This window comes from Monodelphis domestica, chromosome 1 (genome assembly GCF_027887165.1).
Source record: "Monodelphis domestica isolate mMonDom1 chromosome 1, mMonDom1.pri, whole genome shotgun sequence".
NCBI lineage: Eukaryota > Metazoa > Chordata > Mammalia > Didelphimorphia > Didelphidae > Monodelphis > Monodelphis domestica.
Window position 1 is genome coordinate 399,339,798 of NC_077227.1, and position 22,499 is coordinate 399,362,296.

The following is a 22,499-nucleotide window of genomic DNA, read 5'->3' on the forward strand; positions in this document are numbered from 1 at the left end:
AAGCGTAGGAATCATCTTTTTTCTTTCTTTGTGTCCCTGTCATTTAACACATTGCCCAGCACATAGAAGGTACTTAATAGAAACTTCTGAATAAATTTCAGAATGATTTGGTTTTAGTCAGCAGATCTGGGAACCACTCCTGCAGAGACTAAAATATTTCAGCATTTCTCAAGCCATATCCACACCAGTCAAGTGAAGAGAAAATTTATTGGACATGTCCAAAGTCATAATCTTAGAGTGTCTGAGCTTGAAGCTACATAAGACACCATTTTATCTAGCCACCTTATTTTACAGCTAAGGAAGTTGAGGCCCAGAGAGGGGGAGCTTAAATCTTTCCTCAGTCATATAACAGGTTAGTGATAGAACCAGGACTAAAATACTAGACTCCTCACCCAGTGTCCTTTCTTTGAAAGCCAAATCAAATAAATTAGGATAATACCTAACATAGCACTTCCTTACCTGGATGTAGTTTTTTGGAAGAGGAGACAGCTAGAACTTTAAGGACATGTGGTCAGGCTAGAGATCACAGTTCAAACTCAACTGCTTCTTTAAACAATCTAACTAACTCAAGCTGGATCCCTTGATCCTTCCTGCTCCTCCATCCCGGAATGGAGGCACTTGAATTACACCACCAGTATTCTCTATCCCATGTTAACATCAAAGCCATGACAATTGGGAATAATCAGACTCACAAAGAATAATCAATAACAGTTTTCCCAGGATGATGTAGGCAGGAGCTTTCATTGACAAATTTGCAAGTTGCCTGACTCATTCTAACAAAGATGCTACAGGAAAGACAAATTAATATCAGTTCACTAGCACCAGGGCAAACTTACCTTTAGTTTTTATAAGTTAGTTGGACTGCCTTTAATGAGAAAGGCACACTTGATGCAGGCATGCAACTACTTCCAAACATGTGCATAGATAGTCAAGTTTTCTTGTTCCTGGTATCTTAGAGAGGGAGTGTCATGGGGATACAACATAACTTGGCCCTGGAATTAGAAGTCCTAAATTTAAATTCTGATTATGGAACTTCCTAACTCTATGCTCTTGAACAAACCCTTAACTTTGCTAAACATTAATTTCTTCATCTTTCAAGGCTGAGAAGAAAAATCCCTTTATAAATCTTGAATTATCCCACCAATGTGAGTTATTTGTAATCACCTGTATCACTTTCAAGGTTGACTCAACTAATTCTAGATGCCTGATTTAGTGGGGTTTTCCCCTCCCTCTTCTCTGAGTTCTGAGGAGACTCATGGAAAGAGCCAGACACTTCCTTTTCCTCTCTGATAGGTAAGCTACAGCTCAGTGAGTCCCCAAAGGGGAGTGGACTTCCCACATTGCAGAAGATATGGGCCCAAATCTATTCATTTCTAACAATGAAGTTCCACAGCAAATGAAAAATCTATTTTCTGTATGTTGGCTTTTGACAAAACTCTATTGATTCAAGATCATTGAAATGTCCCCATTGGGCAGTATTTCTGGATTTTTATACTCCTTGGCTTTATGACCAGCTTATATTTCTTCTCTTTTCTTTACCCATCCTTTCTGAGTGTATTTCATTTTCACACTGTAGACTCCAGCTGTTTCCTTAAACGAAACAAATGAATGTGGAACAAAATTTAGCTAACATGAAAATATGCTTAACCTTCTCCCCTATTGTCCAGATGTCTTTCATTTTTATAACTACATTTATTTATGGAAAATGGGTTCCTTGTATCCATGTTTCAGTACAATTAACTCCTCAACATAATGATCTTTAAAATCACACTTAGGTCTGAGAAGTCTCTATTGTGAGAAGTAGGGTCTCATTTAGATTCTTGACATTTTGTGCTTAGCACTCCTTTGGCATATATATATATATATATATATATATTGATATATATATGTGTGTATGTATATATCTATATCTATATGTCAAATCTTTCCACTGGGTTCTGGTTAAGACTCTCAACTACACTGACCACTTAGCATTCACATTTTGTTGATAGAAAATGAGATAAATTTTTTTCAAGGGTTCGGAGGTCAAAGCCTGATTACCATGGAATCCTGTCCTCTAAATGATGCTTCCTTTCACTATCAAACCTGACAGGCTTTTGTTCCATTCTTCTCTGTTCATATCCTTTTCTCTCCCTCATTCTTTCTCCACTCTTTTTCTCTTTCCATCTTTTTTTCCACTTTAATTCCACTGGCAAATCATGCAAATAGTTCTGACCTTGTGCTATTATGGCCAGAAGTCTGAGTGTGTAATCAATCAGTGGGTATTTATTAAATACTTACCAGACCAGATAATGTGGTAGGTACTAGAAATACAAAGATCTGAATGGGTCAGGCCTGCCTTCAAGAAGCTTATAGTCTATGAAATCTAGTAATGCCAAGTACATCTTTTCTTCTAGTGCTGGTGCAGGGAGAACAGGTTGTTTCATTGCCATTGATATCATGCTTGACATGGCAGAAAACGAAGGAGTGGTGGATATATTCAATTGTGTGCGAGAGCTCCGATCCCAAAGGGTCAACCTGGTACAAACAGAGGTAAGTTTACTTATCTCTATTAGAGATGACAAACCCAGATACACAATTCAGTCTTAGTCTGTGGCCAAGAAATTTCTAGAATGAGGTAAAATCAACATTCAGAAATGTTGTTTCATCCAAGGAACTGAAGAATCTTACTGAATTCACTCTACGAAAGGGAACTCACAGGGAGCAGGGAGTCTGTTGTAGCCTAGGATTGAGAGTCAGGAGATCTAGGATCTAGTACAAACTCTGTTCTTCATGCATGGGGTGCTCTTGCATGAGCCATTTGCTTTCTGAATCTCAATTTCTTTTACCTCTGAAAAAATGTGAGGATTTCCAAGTGGAATAGAAAGGTAGAAATCTACCTCCCTATGAAAGCTTAATGAGATGTGATTAATTTTCAACTAGCAATGGAGAAGAAATTACCTGGCCCCACCTAGAATATTTCTTTTTGAAATGGCCTATTATTACTTTCCTTGCTCTAAAAGTCTATGATTTCAAACTATTTTTAAATATGCTAGAATCTTTTATAGATGAAGAATGGGCAACAGAAGCTATACATACACACACAATGTTTGCATTAAACTTTCACCTTCAAAAAATTCTTTGAAGGAAAAACAGCAGAAAGTTCTTAGAAGGAAAAACTTTCTTTTTTTTTCAAATTAAGTTTATTTATTTATTTATTTAATTTAGAATATTTCCCCATGGTTATATGATTCATGTTCTTTCCCTCCCCTTCCCTCCCCCTCCCTTCCCCCCTCCTGTAGCCAATGAGCAGTTCCACTGGGTTTTACATGTGTTGTTGATCAACACCTATTTCCATATTATTAATATTTGCACTAGAGTGATTGTTTACAGTCCATATCCCCAATCATATCCCCATTAAGCCATGTGATCTAGCAGTTGTGAACAACTTTCTTATCATCAAAACTGTTCAGGAATAGAACTGGGTCCCTGATCTCATCGGGTAAAATGTTCTCCATCACTGAAAGTCTCTAGTAAAGTGTTGAGTAACCATCCTTGCAAGATATTGTAGAGGATATGTGTGTGTGCGTGCATGCATGCGTGTGTGTGTGTGTGTGTGTGTGTGTGTATGTGTGTGTGTGTGTATGATCCAGTCAATATTATATTGACTGGATCAGATAATTGCTAAGATTCACTTCCAACTCTGAGGCCCAAGGGTTCTGTTAACTGCCTCACAGAGGTGTTGGTAGGCTCACATGGGAACACATAAGTAAAAAAAAAAACACTTTACATACTTCCCAGGACTCCATAAACATCAAATATAGAGTTGGTGTGGTACCCAGGATCATAAAACTGGAGCTAGGAGGGGCCTAGCACAAGTTCTTCTTTGTGCAGATGAGAAGGCCAAGTGGTAATATAATAATCAACTGGGAGTTAGGAAGACCTGGGTTCTTATTTTGCCTCCCATGCATTCTCATGGATAATTGTATCAAGAGGAGCTCTGTCACAAGGTTGAGGGGAGGCACAGGTAAGACAATGTAGATAAATTATTTTTTTGCAAACTTGTATCTGCTATGCTCAATATCATGACTTAGAAGGTGATGTAGTAGATGGTGCTCTGGCTTGGAGTTAGGAAGACCTGAGTTCCAATCCAGCCTCATGTACTTCCTTTCTGGTTGGCCCTAGACCAATTACTTCATCTCTCTATTTCTCATCTTCCTCATCTATAATTTGGGGATGGTAATTATAGCACCTACTTCCCAGGGTTGTTGTAAGGGTTCCATGAAACAATATTTTAAAAGTGCTTTGCAAAATTTGAAATGCTATATGTGTTTGCTATTATAATTTACAGAAGGAATCATGGGGATAGGTCCTATAAGCATAGTTCAGTGGGACAGTGTGAAGTGGGCCTCATCTCACCATTTCCCAAGAAGTTCTGGAGAATATGACTGATCCATCCCTAGGATACTTCAGAGCAAGTTCCCCACCAAAGATGAACTTCTCCTAAAAACAACAGCTCATTGCTAAAAGACACTCTCTTACTGGATACCAGCATACTAGAATACAGTTTCCTAAAGTGCCTCACTCATTTTTTTATTTTAATGAAGGAAAGAGATAGGGAGGAAGATAGGATGGAAGGAACATTTAATATTGCTCAATCATCTTAGTTGAGTCTGACTCTTTATGATCCTATTTGGGGTTTTCTTGACAAAGATACTAGAGTGATTTGTCACTTGCTTTTCCATCTCCATTTTACAGATGAGGAAAGTAAGGCAAACAAGTTTAAGTGACTTGCCCAAGATCACAAAGCTAGTAAGAATCTGAAGCCAGCTTTGAACTCAGGAAGATGTGCCATCTGCCTTACTTCAAAAGGGAAGCTAAGCTTTGGGAAACATGTCATTTTCCTCCACAACATCATACTGCCTCCTCTCAGTTGCCACCACTGCTTATTCTAGTTCAGGTCTCGTTACCTCTCAAATTGTCAACTACAGTATTCTATTAGGATTAGGTGGTGTCTCAGCCATTCTTGTCTCCCTTCTCCAATCTGTCTTGTACACATTGACTTATTGAATTTTCCAAAGTAACTCAAGCTAAAGTGGTACTGAAGAAAGAATGCTGAATTAAGAGACAGAGGATTTCGGTCCAGATCCCACTCTGCCATTTACTACCTGTATTACTTTGGGCAAATTGTGACCTCCCTGGCACTCTGGCACACCCTGGCACATCTCCAGCTATAAAATGAACAGTTTGGACTAGTGGAAATCCAATGCCCTTTCCAGGTCCAGAGTTATGATTCTCTGATCCTATGATGTTAAAAATGTAAACTACCGATTTATGATGTAGCCTGCAATGCATCTTCATCGGAAGATCTGAGTAGTTCTCCATGAAGATTGCATTCATTAAGTTCCCAGTAACAACATATGGTGAGCCACTGATTAGTGACAGCAGTAGAGACAATAACTAGCTATTAATCAGAGTAAACTGAGTCTATTTAATGCGAGCGAGGGGATGTACAGTAGCAATAGATATGATGAAAATTCAGGGGGCCTGGAGTCCAAATAAGAAAAGAGTCCCCAGAAGAACTCAGCATAAGAAAATGCTTTTTTCACTGATACCTTTTCGTACTGTGAGTAATGGAATGTCAGCTAAGTTGATTTCTCCAGATCAGTAAGAAGGTGATGATAAAGCCTCACACTCCCTTGACCTCTCATTTTTATGGCAAAATTAAAAAGTCCTGTCAGAGACACATAATTACATTGTAGAGCCAGAGATAAAGGAGTGAGAGCAGAATTCAGACTGACACCTGAGAGAACAAAATGGTCTTGCTTTGACTCCATCAGTATGGGAATTCTTGGAGCCTTTGGACATGCACCAGCTTTTTCCAACTGCCTTGCCAAGAAAGTTCAAGGTTATAGGCCACTCATCCATCACCACTTTGCCTTCTCTCCAAACTTCTTCTACTCATCCTCAAACAGGACCAGGCTGAGCACCTCGACCAAACAGAACAAAGTTAACTCATTGATCCTACTTGCTCTCTCAAAATCTTCCTGGCTCAAGCTCTATCACTCTATCCGCTGGAGCAGCTAGCTTCCCCACAAATAATATCAGTGCTCTCTAAATTTCAGGCTCCAAGGGCATCACCTTTTTGACCCTGGTCTACTCAAATTTCTACTGGCCTCTGACAGATATCAGCTGTGTGACCTTGGGAAAATCATTTAACTTCCAAGAGCCCATGGCAACTCTGTAAGACAGTTCATTATAAAGGAATTACCTGTCTGCATCAGTGGAGGGAATTGTTATTGTTCAACCTTCATTTTCAAAGAGGAGCAATGATACCATGGGGTGATAGTTTGATTTGGGCGTGAGTTGAATTTAAGTGAGGCAGAGTTGCACAAAGTTGTCTCTCTTGAGTTTCCACTATAGTAATTCACTGACATCACAGGTCTAGACAACCCACTATCACCACCTCCCCTAAATAGCTGAGGAAATGAAGATATAATGATTTAACCTAGATCATATACCTCAGAAGTATCAGAAGTAGGATTTGAACTCAGACCTCCAGATACCAATTATAGAACACTAAACATTACAGCACAGTGCCTTTAAGCATACCAAGGCCACATAGATAATGAGTGGCAAAACTGGAATAAATCTCTCTCCAGATCTCATGGAAACTTAAATAAATAAAGAACAACTACCTTTCTTGGCTCTCACAACTTTGCCTTGCCCTGAGTTTAGCCTCAAAATAGTCAATGTTGGCAACATTGGTATGGACTTTAATAGGCAGTGAATAGAATTCTTGCCTTTAGCTTGAGCCACTCGAGATGGTATTGATTTGGTTTTACTTTAAGAAAAGAAAAATTCAGTCACAAGAGAATCCGGGTAAGACCTAGACTGTATTTACACAATCACTAAGAGGTCTGGGTTTTTCAGATGTTATAAATAACTGAGTTCTTAAGGGCTGATCAGATCTGTTTGGCAGTCAATCAATAAGTTCAGGATGATTGAAAACCATTTTCTGTCCATTTCATCCATCTGTTTCTTTTGTCCTTCTAACTATGGAGACAGATGTGTTTGTCAAACACACAAACAGCCTTCTCTGAGCATGAGAAAAGGAAGGTGTGTTTGGAGGCAGCAAGTTACCACCATGACTTTGCCTGGCCCCTTCCTCTTCAGCAATATGCTGAGATCAGTCTGTCATCCTCATCTTCATCCTCTTTTCATCATAACCATCATCTTTATTAACTTACATAGAGCTTGATGGTTATAAAGCACTAAACAACAAGTCCATGAAGCCTTCTGGAGGAGTATTGTTATTCTTTTTTTACTAATGAGGAAACCAAGGTTCTAAGAGTGAAAGTGATTTGCCCAAAGTCCTGGAGCTAATGAAGATACAGAATCAGAAAACTCATAGATTGTGTGAGATACAAGGAAACTCAGAGGGCCTCTAGTCCAATTGGTTCCTGAACAAAAATCCCCCTTCACACCACCAACAAGTGGCCATTTGTCTGTAAGCTCTTTGTACTTTCCCCTATTAAATTGGATCTGATTTGATTTGGCCCACTAATCTAGTTGGTCAAAATCTTTGTGGATCTGGTTGCTAAACTTTGAATTATATGCATATTTGACCAGCATATTATCTCCTCTTCATCTGGGCCACCAATTGGCATGGGCAATAGTAGCACAGAGCCACAGCTCAGAGATCCTTAGGGCCTCAGAGATCCATTAGAAGCCTCCCTCCCAATGGATAAAAGCCATTAAGGACTTCTTTCTTGGTCCTGTCATTCAGCCAGGTCTCAGGTCACCTAACTGCCCTGTCCAGTAGCCCAGAACTTATCGACAAGCACAGAAAGAGAGCCTTTGCCAAATTCTTTGCTATAATCTAAGTATACTGTGTCTTCAGTATCCCCCAATCTACCAGTCTAATTATCCTGTCAAAAAAGGAAATGAGGTTAGTCTGGCATGACCTGCTCTTGATGAAGCCATGCTGGTTTTTAGTGATCACTGCTTCCCTTTCTGAGAGCTCATATATCATTCCCTTAATAATGTTCTAGAATTTTACCAGGAATACAAGTCAAACTCACTGGCCTTGAGGGTTTAGGTTTTGGACTTCTTATTTTTTTAATTTGTTCTCTTTTCTTTTTCAATAAATCGAGACAATATGTGCCCTTCTCTAGTGCAGCATAGAATTTCAGGAGTCATGTTTGCCAATGATTGCTGAGCAAGACAGAATGCAAACTCATGTCTCCAGATAGCTGGTCTTGTGTATCTTGGGCTGTGCACCTCCTATGGCACCATTTTCCTGTATATATTTATCTCAAGGTCAAGGATTTAGAGAGACATTCCCTCCCTCCCCCTTTATGACCTCAGCACCTGCAATAGTGCCTTGCATGTAGAGGCCATCTAGTGTGAATCACTTATTTGTAGATGAGGAACCTGTGAGGCTAAGCAGCTTTCCCAGGTTCAAATACCTAGCAAGTGCTGGAGTTGAGTCTTGAGTGGAACTCTCCTGTCTTCCATTCTCGTGGTCTTTTTGATCTACCATATTCCTACATATACTTCTTTTCTCTCATTAAAAAAAGTTTTATTATGACTTTAAAAGATATCTGCTACTTCCTGATGTGACTGTCCCTCTCACTCAATTGAATCATCTCTTTTAACTAATAGGTACAGTTAAAACAAATCACTCGGTAGCCGCAACTGAAAATATGTGTCTTGTTTCTCACCTGAAGTTTACCACTTCCCTGATGAGAGATGGGAGACGTGGTCTACCATCAGTCCTCCAAAGTTATGACTTGGTTGCTACATCAATCATAATCAAAAGTCTTTCAGTGTTGTTTTTCCTTTGTAGCTTTGCAACCACCATTTAGACTATTTTCCTGCCTCTACTTACCATCACTCAGTATCGTTAGATACAAGTTTCTTTAAACATTTTTTATTCTTATGTATTATGGCACAATAGCATTACATATTATTCAGATACAAATCATTCAGCCATTTCTCAGTTATTGGAAACACTTTGTACCTGGTTTTTCTTCATGAGTTTCTTTGCCTATTCCTAGAATTAATCCTTTGTTGAGTCTTAAGGCTATCTCTGTATGTTTTACCTTCCTTTCTACCTGCCTTCCAGGACCTCTCCCCAGGCATACAGAGCCAGCATTTAGAAGAACAAAGAGAGAAAAGTTGTCTGAATCTAACCTGTGGAACTCAAGTGCGAAGAGCAGGCTAGGAGGGGTTTAAGTATCACAGCTGGGACTGCCAGCCCTCTCTGTAGGGAGTGAGGCAACATAACCAGCAAGTTGCAGGATCTGGGGCAAAAAAAGAGAGAAAATCAAAGTGCTTGTTTCTGTCACAAGATTAGAAGTTAATACATCTAGAACCAGAAAGAATGTCAGAGGCCATTTAGTCCAACCCCCTCATTTTACCCTTGAGGAAAACAAAGTAGGGGAGGACTTAAGTGTTCAAGATCGCATATTAGTAAGCATTAAAGACGAGATTTGAACCCCAGGTCTGATTCCAAAGCTATTGCCATTCTTCACACTACCATATACCTCTGAATTCAGGATTCTATAAAAATGACCTTATTTCAGAGGTTAGGGGCATCTCTTTAAGCTGGTATCATTCTCCAAGTCAAGGACATTTTTTTTTCTTACTCCTCATGTGCCCATGAAAAGGGGCCTTCCTACAACAAAAAGGGCATGGGATCTCTTTGCTCTGTAAGTTCACCATGGCGTAGGATCAGTCTTGAAGATCGGCAACCCCGCTATCTAATACCAGCCTCCAAACCCAGGAGAGTAGTGGCTGTCCCTAAGATTGTCGAGTTATCCTTTCCAGATGCACAGAAGTCTGGAAAGCCAAAGCATTAAGTGGAAATGTCCTGCCCATATCCCAAGGCTAGTCATCTTCACATGTCTCTGCCTTCAGGTGTGTGGGGAAGACCCAATTACAATTCAGAAGGTGTGAGGCATACAGAATTAGAGCAGGAGTTGGGCACTCTAAGGCATATTTCTACAAGAAGTAAGAGTAGCAGCTCATATTCCTATAGCCCTTTCAGATTTGAAAGTTGTTTCATTCATATCCCAAAGGATGAGCATCACTATAAAGGATGAAGAAACTGAGGTCAGAGCACATGTACATGTGGAAGGTTGTGCTCTCTTCTGGGTACCATGTCTTAGAAAGGGCATAGCTGAGCAAGAGGAGAGTAACCCGGTTTGGGCAGGAACTAGCAACCATGCCATAGGAGGAAAGAAACTGGAAATATTTACCCTAGAAAAAAACATACTGGGGAAGGAGAGTTAATAGAGCTGTCTATAAGCATTTGGAGGGCTTCATGAAGGAGTAGCCTACTAGTGGGAAAAGTCTTGGATCTGGACTGAGAGGACCTCAGTTAAAATCTCTTCTCAGATACTTACCACTTGTATGACCTCAGGGAAGTCACTTACCCTATATGGGCCTCAGTTTACACATCCGTAAAATGGGAAGGATGGAATACATGGCCAACCTTGGAGGATCCTTCTAACTTTGCATCTATAACCAGAGGAGAGAGAACTAGGGTAGAAGGCAATGACAGAGAAACAGATTTGCTCTCAATGCCAGGAAAAAAGTTCTAAGAGTTTAGGATCATAGATTTAGAACTTTTTTTTTAACATTACAGATTTAGAACTATTAAAGATCCTAGAAGGCATTGAGCCCAATCCCTCCATTTCATAAATAAAGAAAGGGAGGCCCAGGGTGGCAAAGTCACTTGTTCAGAGTGACTTAACTAGTTAATTGCCTGAGGTGAGATTTGAACCCAGTGCCCTGGGACCCACTGCATTAGACCTGCCCCCAAATGAAATGGGCTTTCTTGGAACAGGACCAGATGGACTCTGTTTGCACTAGAAATCTTAAATGAAAGGCTATATAGTCACTTGTCAGGGATATAATAGACATTATTCAGGTAAAGCTTTAACTAGATGGCTCCTGAGATCCCTTCTTTTCTAAGTCTTTGAGTTAAGCTACTTCCCTAGAGGAAGAAGGCAAGAAGTATTAATTAAATACCTTCTATGTGCCACACACCATGCTAAGCACTTTACAGATGTTATCTGATTTGATCCTCACAGTAACTCTGGGAGGTGGGTGGTATTTTTATCTGTCTTTCACAGTTGAGGAAACTAAGGCAAGCAGAGGTTAAGTGACTTTCCTAACTGGTGTCCAAGGCTATATTTGAAGTTGGCTATTCCTGATTGCAGGCCCAGATCTCTTCAGGAGCTTCTTTGCCTATTCCTAGAATTAATCCTTTGTTGAGTCTTAAGCCTATCTCTGTATATGTGCCATCTAGCTGCCTTTAGGGTCATGGAGTTAGTATCAGAACTGAGACTTGAATCCAGGTCTCCTTATTCTTAGTTACAGTATGTTCTCCACTTTATCAGGCTAACTCATTAAGCCTGATCAATGTCCTTACTACATTCTAGGAATATCTCTTCTTACAGTGCCCGGACTATGGACCTAGAATAGGAATACCCCTTTCTCATGTAACAAAATTCCTTAATCTCTAGCCTTCTTTCCCCTTTTCTATACTGCATACGAATATCTCAAAAGTTTAATTTCATCTTTATTTTATCATCCCAACATTTTCCACTCAAGTTTAGATCATAGAATTCTAGATCAAGAACAAGAAGGGTCCTCAGAGGCCATGTAGACCTGCCCTCTCATTTTAGAGATGAAGAAACTTTGGTACACATAGGTAATACCATGGGCAGGATTCAAAACCAAATCCTCTGACTTCTAATCCAATGCTTTCTCTCTCATACCAAGATTACTCTCATCACATCCAATGAGAAGGACATATTAGCCATTAAATATGTATGTATTGATTTCTCTTATGAGCTCAATACGTTTCCATCAACAAGAACAGTTCTTGTTCTTTACATCATATACTCATCAAATTGGAAGGGCTCTTGGAGATCATCTAGTCCTGTGATGGCAAACCTAGGCACGTGTGTCAGAGATGGCACACATAGACCTCTCTCTGTGGGCACACATGCCAAGGACCCAGTGCGCCTGTCCCTGAAGCAGAGAGTTTGCCAGAGTTCCTAACTAGAAAGCCAGAGGGAGGCACAGCTGGGCTGCCCCCCTTCCCCTATCCTCAGTAGGAACTAGTAAGAAGTTCTTTCAAAAGAGCATCCCTTGAAGGACAAGATTGACCCACCACATTCAGAATACCTCTGAATTACCTTTGGCTTGAGTGAGACTGAAACAACTTATGTCTTTACTATCAGAAGCAACCAGTGTTTTACTATACAAAGTATTTTTGGGGTTTGGGGATGTGTCTTTTGAGTTTGTACTTTTAAAATGTTCAAAACTATAGTAGGATTTAGGAATGAGTTTTATGAATTTAGCTAGATTAGTGGCCTCTTTGCTGTTCCATAGCTCCCTTCCCTAGTGTCTTTCACAAACAAATTTGGTCTTAATTTGCATTCTTAGTCCTCTCACTTCTTACTAGCCTGTTCCCTTTACATTCAAAGGGGTGCCTGCTTGAAGGAGAACAGATAGGCTAGAAGCTCCAGAAAACACAACAGTGGCTTCTCAGAAGTAGCAATTAGCCCTGCATCCAGATTAAAACTTGACTTCAACCCTTGACTACTTGCTAAAAAGGTTAATTTGGAGGATACGCACTTCTGGAGGACTGGAAGTTGATGGAATGAATGTGTCAGGATGATGTCATTTAAACTGAGGGTTATATTTTCTTGTAAATAAAGGGTTTTCCTATAAGTTGGGGCTTTTTTTCTAGGTTTGAGGGGATCATAGCTCACTTAACTAGAGGAAAGCAAAGTGCATGCACTCCTTACCTTTCCCTCTCCCCAAGCCTGACTACATCACCTGCTCCCCTAGTTTAGCATTCGATTGGGAGTGCTTCCTCCCTCCCCTGGGTAGAGTAAGAGGGGGGCAGGGCACTCCCAGCACCCCATCATTAAAAGCTTCCCCTTCACTGGTCTAGTCTTACCTGTCACCCAGGCTCCCCTCTCCAACATTTGACAGATAGTTACTGTTGCATAGGACAAAATGGACGAAGCACTAAGAGGTTCTGTGTTCATTAATCACATTAGAGGGAGAAACTTATAATAATTAGTTTTACAAATTATTTTCTGTCAACAAATGTTCCCAATCTATTGAATTGTAACTGAGACAAAGCACAATGAAAAGATGTATCTTGTAAACCATCCAAGTTACCAATGATAAATTGTGTGTGAAAAATGTGGTATAAGGAGAACTAGATTTGAAGTCAGGCAACCTGAGTTCAAATCCTGTTCTGTTCTTTGTTGCCAGTGTTGTAGTAAATGGCTTCTGGTCTCTGGGCCTCAGTTTCTTTATCTGTAAAATAATCTATAACATAAATAAATTAGACTATCAGATGAACTTAAATGTCCTAATTCTATATGCCAACAACCATAGACTATGTATTGTGGGTACATTTCTCATTTTAGCCCAAGTTTTCACTTAATTCAATCTCACCTATGTGGCAAAAGTGATTTCCTACTTGGGTTTCATTGAGTTAGTCATTAGGGGCTGTTTCACATGTCCTATCTTTCCTTGGGTTTGGCAGGAGCAGTATGTATTTGTCCATGATGCCATCTTGGAGGCCTGCCTTTGTGGCAACACTGCCATTCCTGTGTGTGAATTCCGGTCCATATACTATAATATCAGCAGACTGGATCCACAGACCAATTCCAGCCAAATAAAAGATGAATTTCAGGTAAGAGCTGATAACATTTTGTTCACCAACCATGAGATGAATTCATTTGGTCATGCTTATTTGGGCGAGGACATATGTGCCCCAGCCCCAACAAGAGGCCAGAGTCCAGATTCATGCTCAATTTGCTTTACATTCAATAATATTACCATATCAGATTTCATGAGAACTAATTCTTCTAAGAACTTTCAAAGTTAAAAATCCTAGAAAATGATGCATTCTGCAGCCAATAATAACACATATCCTGACAAAGGCTAGCTAAGATCTAGGCTCTTATCCATGAGCAGGGAAGAACCACCAACAAATCCATCTGTTGTAGTTATGTGACCTTTCTGTTTTCAAATATAATCATTCATGTGTTATAACTAAGAAATTTCCTAGCTAGAAACCAAGATCAGTCAATATTTTTTGCATAATTGGGCTCATGGTTTAAGCATTGGGTCTATTGGGGCTTAACAGATGATTTATTTTTTAATGGAATATGAACAAGACCTAGGCAAATGTACAGAGTAAAACTCTGTCTCATTCCCAGCAAATGGGTAGTTGAGGAAGGAGAAGCATTTGTAAAATACTAACTTAATTAGATAAATCTTTAATGGTAAAAGAAAGAGAAAAAGAGTAGCTAGGTGACTCAGTGGATTGAGAGCCAGGCCAAGAGATGGGAGGTCCTGGATTCAAATCTGCCCTTGCCCTCACATACTTCCTAGTTGTGTGACCCTGAGTAAGCCACTTAAACTCAATTGCTCAGCCCTTACTGCTCTTCTTCCTTGGAACCAGTTGATTCTAACATAGAAGATAAGGTTGTTGTTTGTTGTTGTTCTTTTTTTAAGTGGGGGAGGGGGGATGTGGAGGCAGGAGAGGACAAGAGAAGGAGGCAACAGACTTCCTTAGGAAAAGGAACATCCAGTGTGTGGTGAGCCAAAAATGTGAGGAAAGCCCATCATGGACCTCCATTCTTGGAATTTCTTCCATTTGTTATATTAGTTAGCTGATGACCTTTTGCTCAGTCTGGCTGCAGTTTCTAAACATTTTTTAATAATCATCCCCCACAGACCCTCAATATTGTGACACCCCGTGTCCGGCCAGAAGACTGCAGCATTGGACTCCTGCCAAGGAATCATGACAAGAACCGAAGCATGGAGGTCCTGCCTCTTGATCGCTGCCTCCCCTTCCTCATTTCTGTGGATGGAGAATCAAGTAATTACATCAATGCAGCACTAATGGATGTAAGCAAATTTCTAGCTAATCCCCTTTGCCCTTCTTCCTGAAGGTTGGCCAGACCAGGTAGTCAGGGCCACTAGTGGAACCTTGACTCTTTTGGATAACATATGTGAACTGAGTCCTGTCCTCTGTCTCCTGAAGAGAGTAGGCAGCTGGCCCTACCTCTGTGAGAGGTTACCTTACCACTTGGGAAGCCCTTGCCTCTCATTTCTAAATTCTCTCCCCATGGTGGGATATACAGGACCTGAGGCTTTTATGGCAATGGCAATGGAGTCCAAGTTTGGATAGGTCCTATCAAGTTTTATGAATAGATCTATTGATGAACTACTATGTGTCTGTCATCCCAGCAGGTTGGAGAAACTTCATCACTAGGGTTGGCTATCAGGTCATGAATCTTTTTGTCTGTAGACACATGACTATGGAGAGCACCCAAATTAATGAAAATGCAGATCTTTTGAAATATTCAAGAAGAGTTCTGGATAACCCATAATCCTTTTGATTCTGTGTCTAAGCTACTTCTGATCATTGGCACCTCAGTTGCAAAGTCCTGGCTTTTTCCCATCTCTGGTACTATCATTCTTGGGAGAGTCATGCTTTAACAGCTCAGGATTGTCATTTGGTTTTTTGGTAAGCCTACTATCATAGAAAGAGCCCCTACCTAGAATAGAAGTTGGGACAGCTAGCCCCCACACAGCCACCTTCTGCAAGAAGCTTTTCTTCATGCCTCTTAATGTTAATACCTTTCCTCTGAAATAAGTTCCAATTTATCCTGAATACAGTCTATTTGTACATAATTGTTTGCCAGTTGCCTCCCCCTGTGGAATTGTGAACTTCTTGAGAGAAGAGACTATTTTTATCTTTTTTTTTAATCCCCATCTCTTTTCACAATGCCTGAAATATATTTTTGCTTGCTGACTTGATTTGACTTGCCACTAATTGTGTGACCCTAGTCAAGTCATTTACCTCTCAATGGGCTTCACTTCCTTCCTCTGTAAAATGAGAATCTCACCTCTCCCATGCCCTCTTTGCAGAAGTGTAATAAAGGTTCACATGAGCAAATGGAGGAAAGGTGTTTCCATAAATCCTAGCTGGTTAAGAGTAAGGGATTCTTTCTCCAAGCATCAGCCTTCTCTTGGGAGCTTCATTGCCAGGAGCTATACAGCCTCTTCTAGACTTGTTGTCAAAGCTGTGATCAGCTTTAGCTTAATATTCCAAACTTCCTTTATTCTAAAGCAGTCACAGAAGCTTCCTTGGCAGATCATCCTCAACTTGCCATACAGGTAATCAGTGAGGCATTTGTCGCCAGCACTACAGGATGTCCTGAATGTAAGTGAATCATAAGTTTGGACCACAGCTAGACATTCTTCTCCCTGCTTGCTTGTGTCCACTGGCCAGTTCATGGGTGATTATATCTATATAATTACATAACATCTGCCATGGATAAGATCATGAACTGCAGGATGAAAGAGACTTTTGAGGTCCAGACAGGTGGACAGAGCTTCCAGAGGTCACAAGGGTAACAAGAGGACTGACCAGAATTGGAATTTACATTCTCTTCATTCCAGTTCCAGTTTTTTCCACTGAACCATTGTTCTTTCCAGCATACATCATACATCTAGTTGTTTGGGAAACATCTGGATTAGCGCTGAATCTCACAGCATCCATATAGATGTTTGGTACCCAGAGCTGGACTTATATGTTTTAGTGTATTCTGAGAAAGCACTTCCCTCCCATTGCTTCTTTTCTGCACACCATCCTTATTTAGCTCCTCCTCTATACCCCCCAATAACTTTGCCCCACACATCTTTGTCCCTAGTCAAACTTTACCTTGGAAGTCTATCTTACTGGTCCATAGCCCATTATTCAGGAGTTTATGAAACTTCCAGAGGTCAAATGAAGACCAGAGGCTTGGCAGATGCTAATTTTATTCACTTTGCCCACCAGGCATGTCTCTGGTTCTCCTAGCATCAGGGTCTTTTCCTTTTTTTATTTTTTTCTTAAGAAGGGGAGGAAAAAAAAAAACCCTCTTATCTGTATTCCAGCCTAGTTTGTGCATTATCTGGTAACCATAGCAGCTTTCCTCCTAGTGGAAAAATATGAAGTCCTCTGGGTTAATTTTTAATGTTTCCCCTGGTAAAGGATGATGTTATCCCCAGAATGGATTGCTGGCTGATTCCTAAAAGCCAGCCAGAGCACAAGTCTTGAACATATTTGCAGATAATGTCTGTCAGATATGCCAGGCTATTAGAACATTTATCATGGGAGGAAGGGAAAGGGCTAGGGCCCAAGGCTGCCTGCATCCTGGAGCTTGGCTTTCCCCAGAGTGAAATGAGTCCATCTCAGGCCTGTTGAAATCTACCTTTCACTGAATCCAAAGCAGTTTCCTTGGGGATTCACAGGCCTACAGGTGGGAAACAGGTCTACCGCATTGACCAGCTTGAATGCAAGGCCCCTCATCCATCCCTGAGCCTCAGGACTATCCCTGAAAGGTGACCCAGGGAGACTCAGTGCCTCTTTGGCAGCTTCTCCCACAGGAAGTTTTTCCTGAGAAAGCAAAGTTAGAACTTTTCTAACACATCAGCAAATTGCCCTTGTGATTTGGCATCTTTAATCAATATTCTCATGAGTATAGGCATGGTGAGAACTCTGATTTGGGAGTTAGGGTTTCAAATCAGCCACCAACTCACTGCCTGACCTTGGTCAAGTCATTTCCTCCCTTCAGTCTCTGTTTTCTCCTCTCTAAAACAATGGGCTTTGTTTAAGTGATTTTCAGGTCCCTTCTACCTGTAATGTTCCCAGATTCAGCTCGTTCAGGAACCTTGCTCTCACAAGTTTGTGCTTTTGTTCCCAAATGTTTTCATGGCTCATCATTTCTTTAAATTATAGGTTCTTCACTGAGGGCTATGACCTTAAAGGGATTTTGTTTAAAATATTTCAATATGGGTTTCCTTTTTAATCCCAATGTATTTAATTTAATTTATTTATTAAAACCCTTACCTTCTGTCTTAGGATCAATATGGAGTATTGGTTCCAAGACAGAAGAGTGGTAAGGGCTAGGCAGTGGAGGTCAAGTGACTTGTCCAGGGTCACCAAGCTAGGAAGTGTCTGAGGCTAGATTTGAACCCAGGACCTCCCCTCTCTAGGCCTGGCTCTCAATCCACTGAGCAACCCAGCTATCTCCTTAATGTATTTTATTTTAGACATTTACAGACATTGTTCCATAGACATCGCCACTTAACCAAAGGGATCATCTAGTACACAAAAGAAGTTAAAAACTGCTTATGCTGTCTTTTTTCATTAAACAAAGATCTTTCTTGCAAAGCATGAATGTTCATATAGCTACACACACCTCTGAATTGGAAAGAACATGCAATTTGATCCAGATAAGTGCATGAAATTACACACTATTCAGAATATGTGATCATCTCTCAATATTTTCCCCTGATACCGTACATAGTCTTGTACAAGTAGCTGTTCAATATATTTTGTAAGGGAAAAAAGAGGGAAGATTTTTTTAAAAAGGAAAAGAAAACAAGGCACCAAGATATCTAATACTATCCATTTAAAAGAGGGACATCATGACTATCTTCATTGGTTTCCCTGCAAATTAGCAGGGAAACCACCAGCTATTCGCAATAATGGAAGTTGAAGTAAATTGTCTGAAGCAATCTCTTGAAGGCTACTACCTACTGAAAAATTATTTTTCTTTTCTTTTTTTTAGTGATCCATCACTCCAAGTTTAAATAAAAATAAAAAGCAATTTCTAGGGCCAGCTAATTAGCACAATAGATAGAATGCCAGGCCTGGAGTTGGGAGGTCCTGGATTCAATTTTGACCTCTGATACTTCCTAGTTGTGTGATCTGGGCAATTCACTTAACACCAACTACTGAGATCTTGCAACTTTTCTGTCTTAGAATTAATAGTAAGACAAAAGGTAAAGGGTTTTTTTTTTTTTAAGGCCATTTCTGTCTTTGAAGCAGAGCCCCTCCTTTCAGGGAAGGTAGGTGTAATAGAGTAGAAAGAGAGCTGAATGTGGGATCAGAAAGACATAGGTTCATATCCTGCCTCTCTCATTTCCCGTTTGTGGAACCACAGACAAATTACTTCATCTCTGTTCTGCAGTTTCTTCATCTGTGAAATGGGAATCAAATACCTATCTGACCCGGTGATTGAAAGGCTCGAGCTAGAGAATGTAGGGAAAGCAATTCACACATTTTTAAGTTCTGCAAAAATGCCACTTCTTATTATTCCCTGATGGCTGCAGCTTAGACTGTGCTCTCCCTTCAGTGACCTTCTCCAACATTTACAATCTCAGCCTTGTAGTCTAGCATTTGATTATATCCCATCTTATATGGTTTTCCCCCCACCTGTTTGAGTCTTGTTTCACCAATGAGATTGTTAAACATTGTAAGGGAAGGAGGCAACTGGAGCATGAAGCCATTCTTGGCCTGACCAGTGCCTGACTGCCTCTAAGTGCCATTTATCTATGTAGTTGGTCTCACCAAAGTAAGAGAGATATTTGTCCAATTTCAACATTCATCCTCATCCTGATCCTTTGCCTTGCTCGTTTTATGGAGTCATGAGATCTTGGACCTCGTGTTAGAAGGGACCTTAGAGACCATCTAGTGTAGGGCTTCTTTTCTATTTGTTTATTTGTTCCCAGGTATCTGCCTTCCTCTCTCCAGTCCCCACACTAGAGAAGGAATCATTTGACCAAAAAAAATGCATATATAAAACTGTATCTTAGTTCTTTCTCTGGAGGTGGACATACACAAGTCATTTTTCAAACAATATTTCTATTGCTGCATATAGTGTTCTCTTGGTTCTGTTTGTTTCATTCTTTATCATTTCATGTAGGTCTTTCCATTTTTTAAAAAAATCAACCTGCTTGTCATTTCTTACAGTATGTAAGATTCTCTCACAATCATGACCTGCTAAAGAAGTGGTCAAGAGGTTCTTAACTTGGAGTCCAGGAGCTTGATTTTAAAATATTTTGATGATTGCTTTTCATTATCATCAGTTCCCTTTGTCATCCTCTGTTTGTATTTTGTGCATTTAAAAACATGATTTATGAAAAGTTTGTCCACCGGCTTCACTAATGTGTAGTTAGAATGTTGTACCCAGGACTATGTTTCCCAAAATTCCCTTTTCCCTTTCTGTTTACATGTGTCCTTTACGTTATGGATTTTAAACTGTGGATTAGGCCTCCCTGGCTCTCTTTTCCACATGGAAGACTGGCGAACTCTCTTGGTTTCTTTAGCCTTTTACTTTCCTTTTGCTTCAAGTTAAATATTAATAAATATGAAATATAATACTTGGAGTATTGAATATTAATTTTAATATTTATACCAGATTACTAAAAGGGTGGAGGATACAAAAAAGGTTAAGAATCTAGTTGGATTCTTAGCCACTAATCCAATCCAACCCCTTATTTTGTAGGTGAAGAACCCACGATCCAGAGATGTTTAGTAATTTGTCCAGTGTCACACGGGTGGCAATGAAGTTGGGATTTAATCCCAGGTCCTCTTACTCTGAACACTGTGTTCGTTACACACTATACCTGACATCCTACACCTAGAATGATAAAATATTAGAGGTGGAATAGGCCTTACAGATCAACGTCTCCAACTGCCAACCCGTGAAGAAACTGAGGTTAAGAGAAGAGGCATCTTCCTGAAGGTCACATGGCAATCCAGTGGCATTTCTAGGTTTAGAAATCAAGTCTAAACTTGGAGACCAAGGCTTTCTCCACTAAGGATGATTAGTGTTTGCTTGTGCTTTGTCTCAGAGCCCTCCGGCAACCTCAAGCTACTTACCTGCTCTGGTATGCACTCTTACTCTGTGCCAGGCCCTTGGGCGTCGTACCCACCTGATGCTAGGAAAACAGGGCTCTGTTTGTTAGCTTCTGGTCCTATCTTTAGATTTCTAAATCCAAGTATGCCTCCTTTGACATAAATTCCTAAGAAGCCCTCGGGTCAGAACCTGAGGTCGCGGACCTGCCATAACCACCCGTGGCATCCCCAGCAAGCAAGGAAGCGCTGTCCTTTCCTTCCTAGATGTGCTGTGGTTGGGGAACTAGGGGGAAAAATCACCTCCTGTATTTTTCATTTCATATTCTAATCATTATTATTTGCTGAGTCCCCAGACATAAATAATTTATTTGGATAATCCCTATTCTGGTGACACTTTTCTAATGAAATGTCTTAGTTTGAAGGAGAATGATTCCATTATGAGAAGGTTTCATTCACGCTGGAGCTGATAACGAGAAGGTCTCAGTGCTTTGTATAATCGGTTTAAATGACTCAGATGGCCTCCTGTCAGCCTCATGGGTCTAATAGTCATCTGAATAATGCTGATTGATGCATTTTTTTAAGCCAATATTATTCTTTTGTCAGAGCCACAAGCAACCGGCGGCCTTTATCGTCACTCAGCACCCTCTTCCCAACACTGGAGCTGACTTCTGGAGGCTCGTGTTCGATTATAACTGCTCCTCAGTGGTGATGCTGAATGAGATGGATACCGCCCAGGTAGGTGGGAACCTGCCTATTGGCACAGGCTCACCCTGGGTGGGCCATAGAAGATGGGGCATAGGAGGCACAACTGCTCTAGCAGTTAAGTGGTAGTGACTTAGTGACTTGGAGTTAGCCCTGAGTTGAAATTCTGCCTCATAAATTTATTAGCTTTGTGTCCCTGGTTAAGTCACTTAACTTCCCTCAACCTCAGTTTCCTCAATTGTAAAATGGACTCAGTTTCTTCATTTGTGAAATAGAAATAATTATAGGACCTATCTCACAGTATTGTGAGGATCAAATTAGAGAATATATGTAAAGAGATGTGCAAACATCCAGTCTCCTAAGACCACTATAATGACTTTATCCAAATAAGACATGCAACAATAACAATTCACCTCTACATAATTCCTTGTAATGCCTAAATCCACTAGTGAATTTGAGCCTCATAATAATATTACAACTTAGTGCAAGTATGATTATCCCCATTTTATAGATAAGGAAACTCAAGCCCAGAGAAATTAAATGATTTGCTCCTGGACCAGCTAGTAAGTGATATGCCTGAATCCCATCCTGAGTTCCAGCTAAGGTTTTCTTTATGATAAAACAGAAATGTAGAGACTTCCAAAGCCTTTACTTCTGATTGGAGATGAGCAGAATAAAGACATCATTAGCTAAGTGGGAGCCAGTTCTGCTGCCTTAGTGTACCTTTGGAAGTGATCAGGGCAAGATTCTGAAAGATTGGATTGGAATTCACCACTTTGTTTACTCTGCTCATCACAAGTGAGATCCACTCAGTATCGGTTCTAATTGGACTCATAGGTCCTGAGAAGTGCCACATACCCACAGAGGGTTAACAATGGTCATTTTGCTTGCCAAGTCAAAGAATTCCATGTCCCATGTTGGTAGCAAAGGTGGAGAATGAGGGAAGGGAGAAGCATCTTCTCCTACCAATCCTCTCATGTTCAGTCAGTGAAGTGGCATTTACTTAAAAGAGAATGTACCCTTCCAAAGGCAAGGGGAATTTGGATGAGGAGCATGTTTCAGGGGAGAGAAT

At 40.4% G+C, this 22,499-nt stretch overlaps 1 protein-coding gene across 14 annotated transcripts in view; it reads left to right on the forward strand.

Annotated features, from left to right (window-relative positions):
• The window catches only part of PTPRT (protein tyrosine phosphatase receptor type T), a 1,347,533-nt gene that overhangs the window by 1,307,602 nt on the left and 17,432 nt on the right, over positions 1 to 22,499 (forward strand). For all 14 annotated transcript variants that reach the window (XM_007474314.3, XM_007474316.3, XM_007474317.3 and 11 more), the window contains 4 exons: positions 2,397 to 2,532; positions 13,565 to 13,714; positions 14,764 to 14,937; positions 21,329 to 21,460. In XM_007474314.3, coding sequence (XP_007474376.2) covers positions 2,397 to 2,532; positions 13,565 to 13,714; positions 14,764 to 14,937; positions 21,329 to 21,460 — 592 coding nt within the window. The remainder of the gene's footprint in view (positions 1 to 2,396; positions 2,533 to 13,564; positions 13,715 to 14,763; positions 14,938 to 21,328; positions 21,461 to 22,499) is intronic.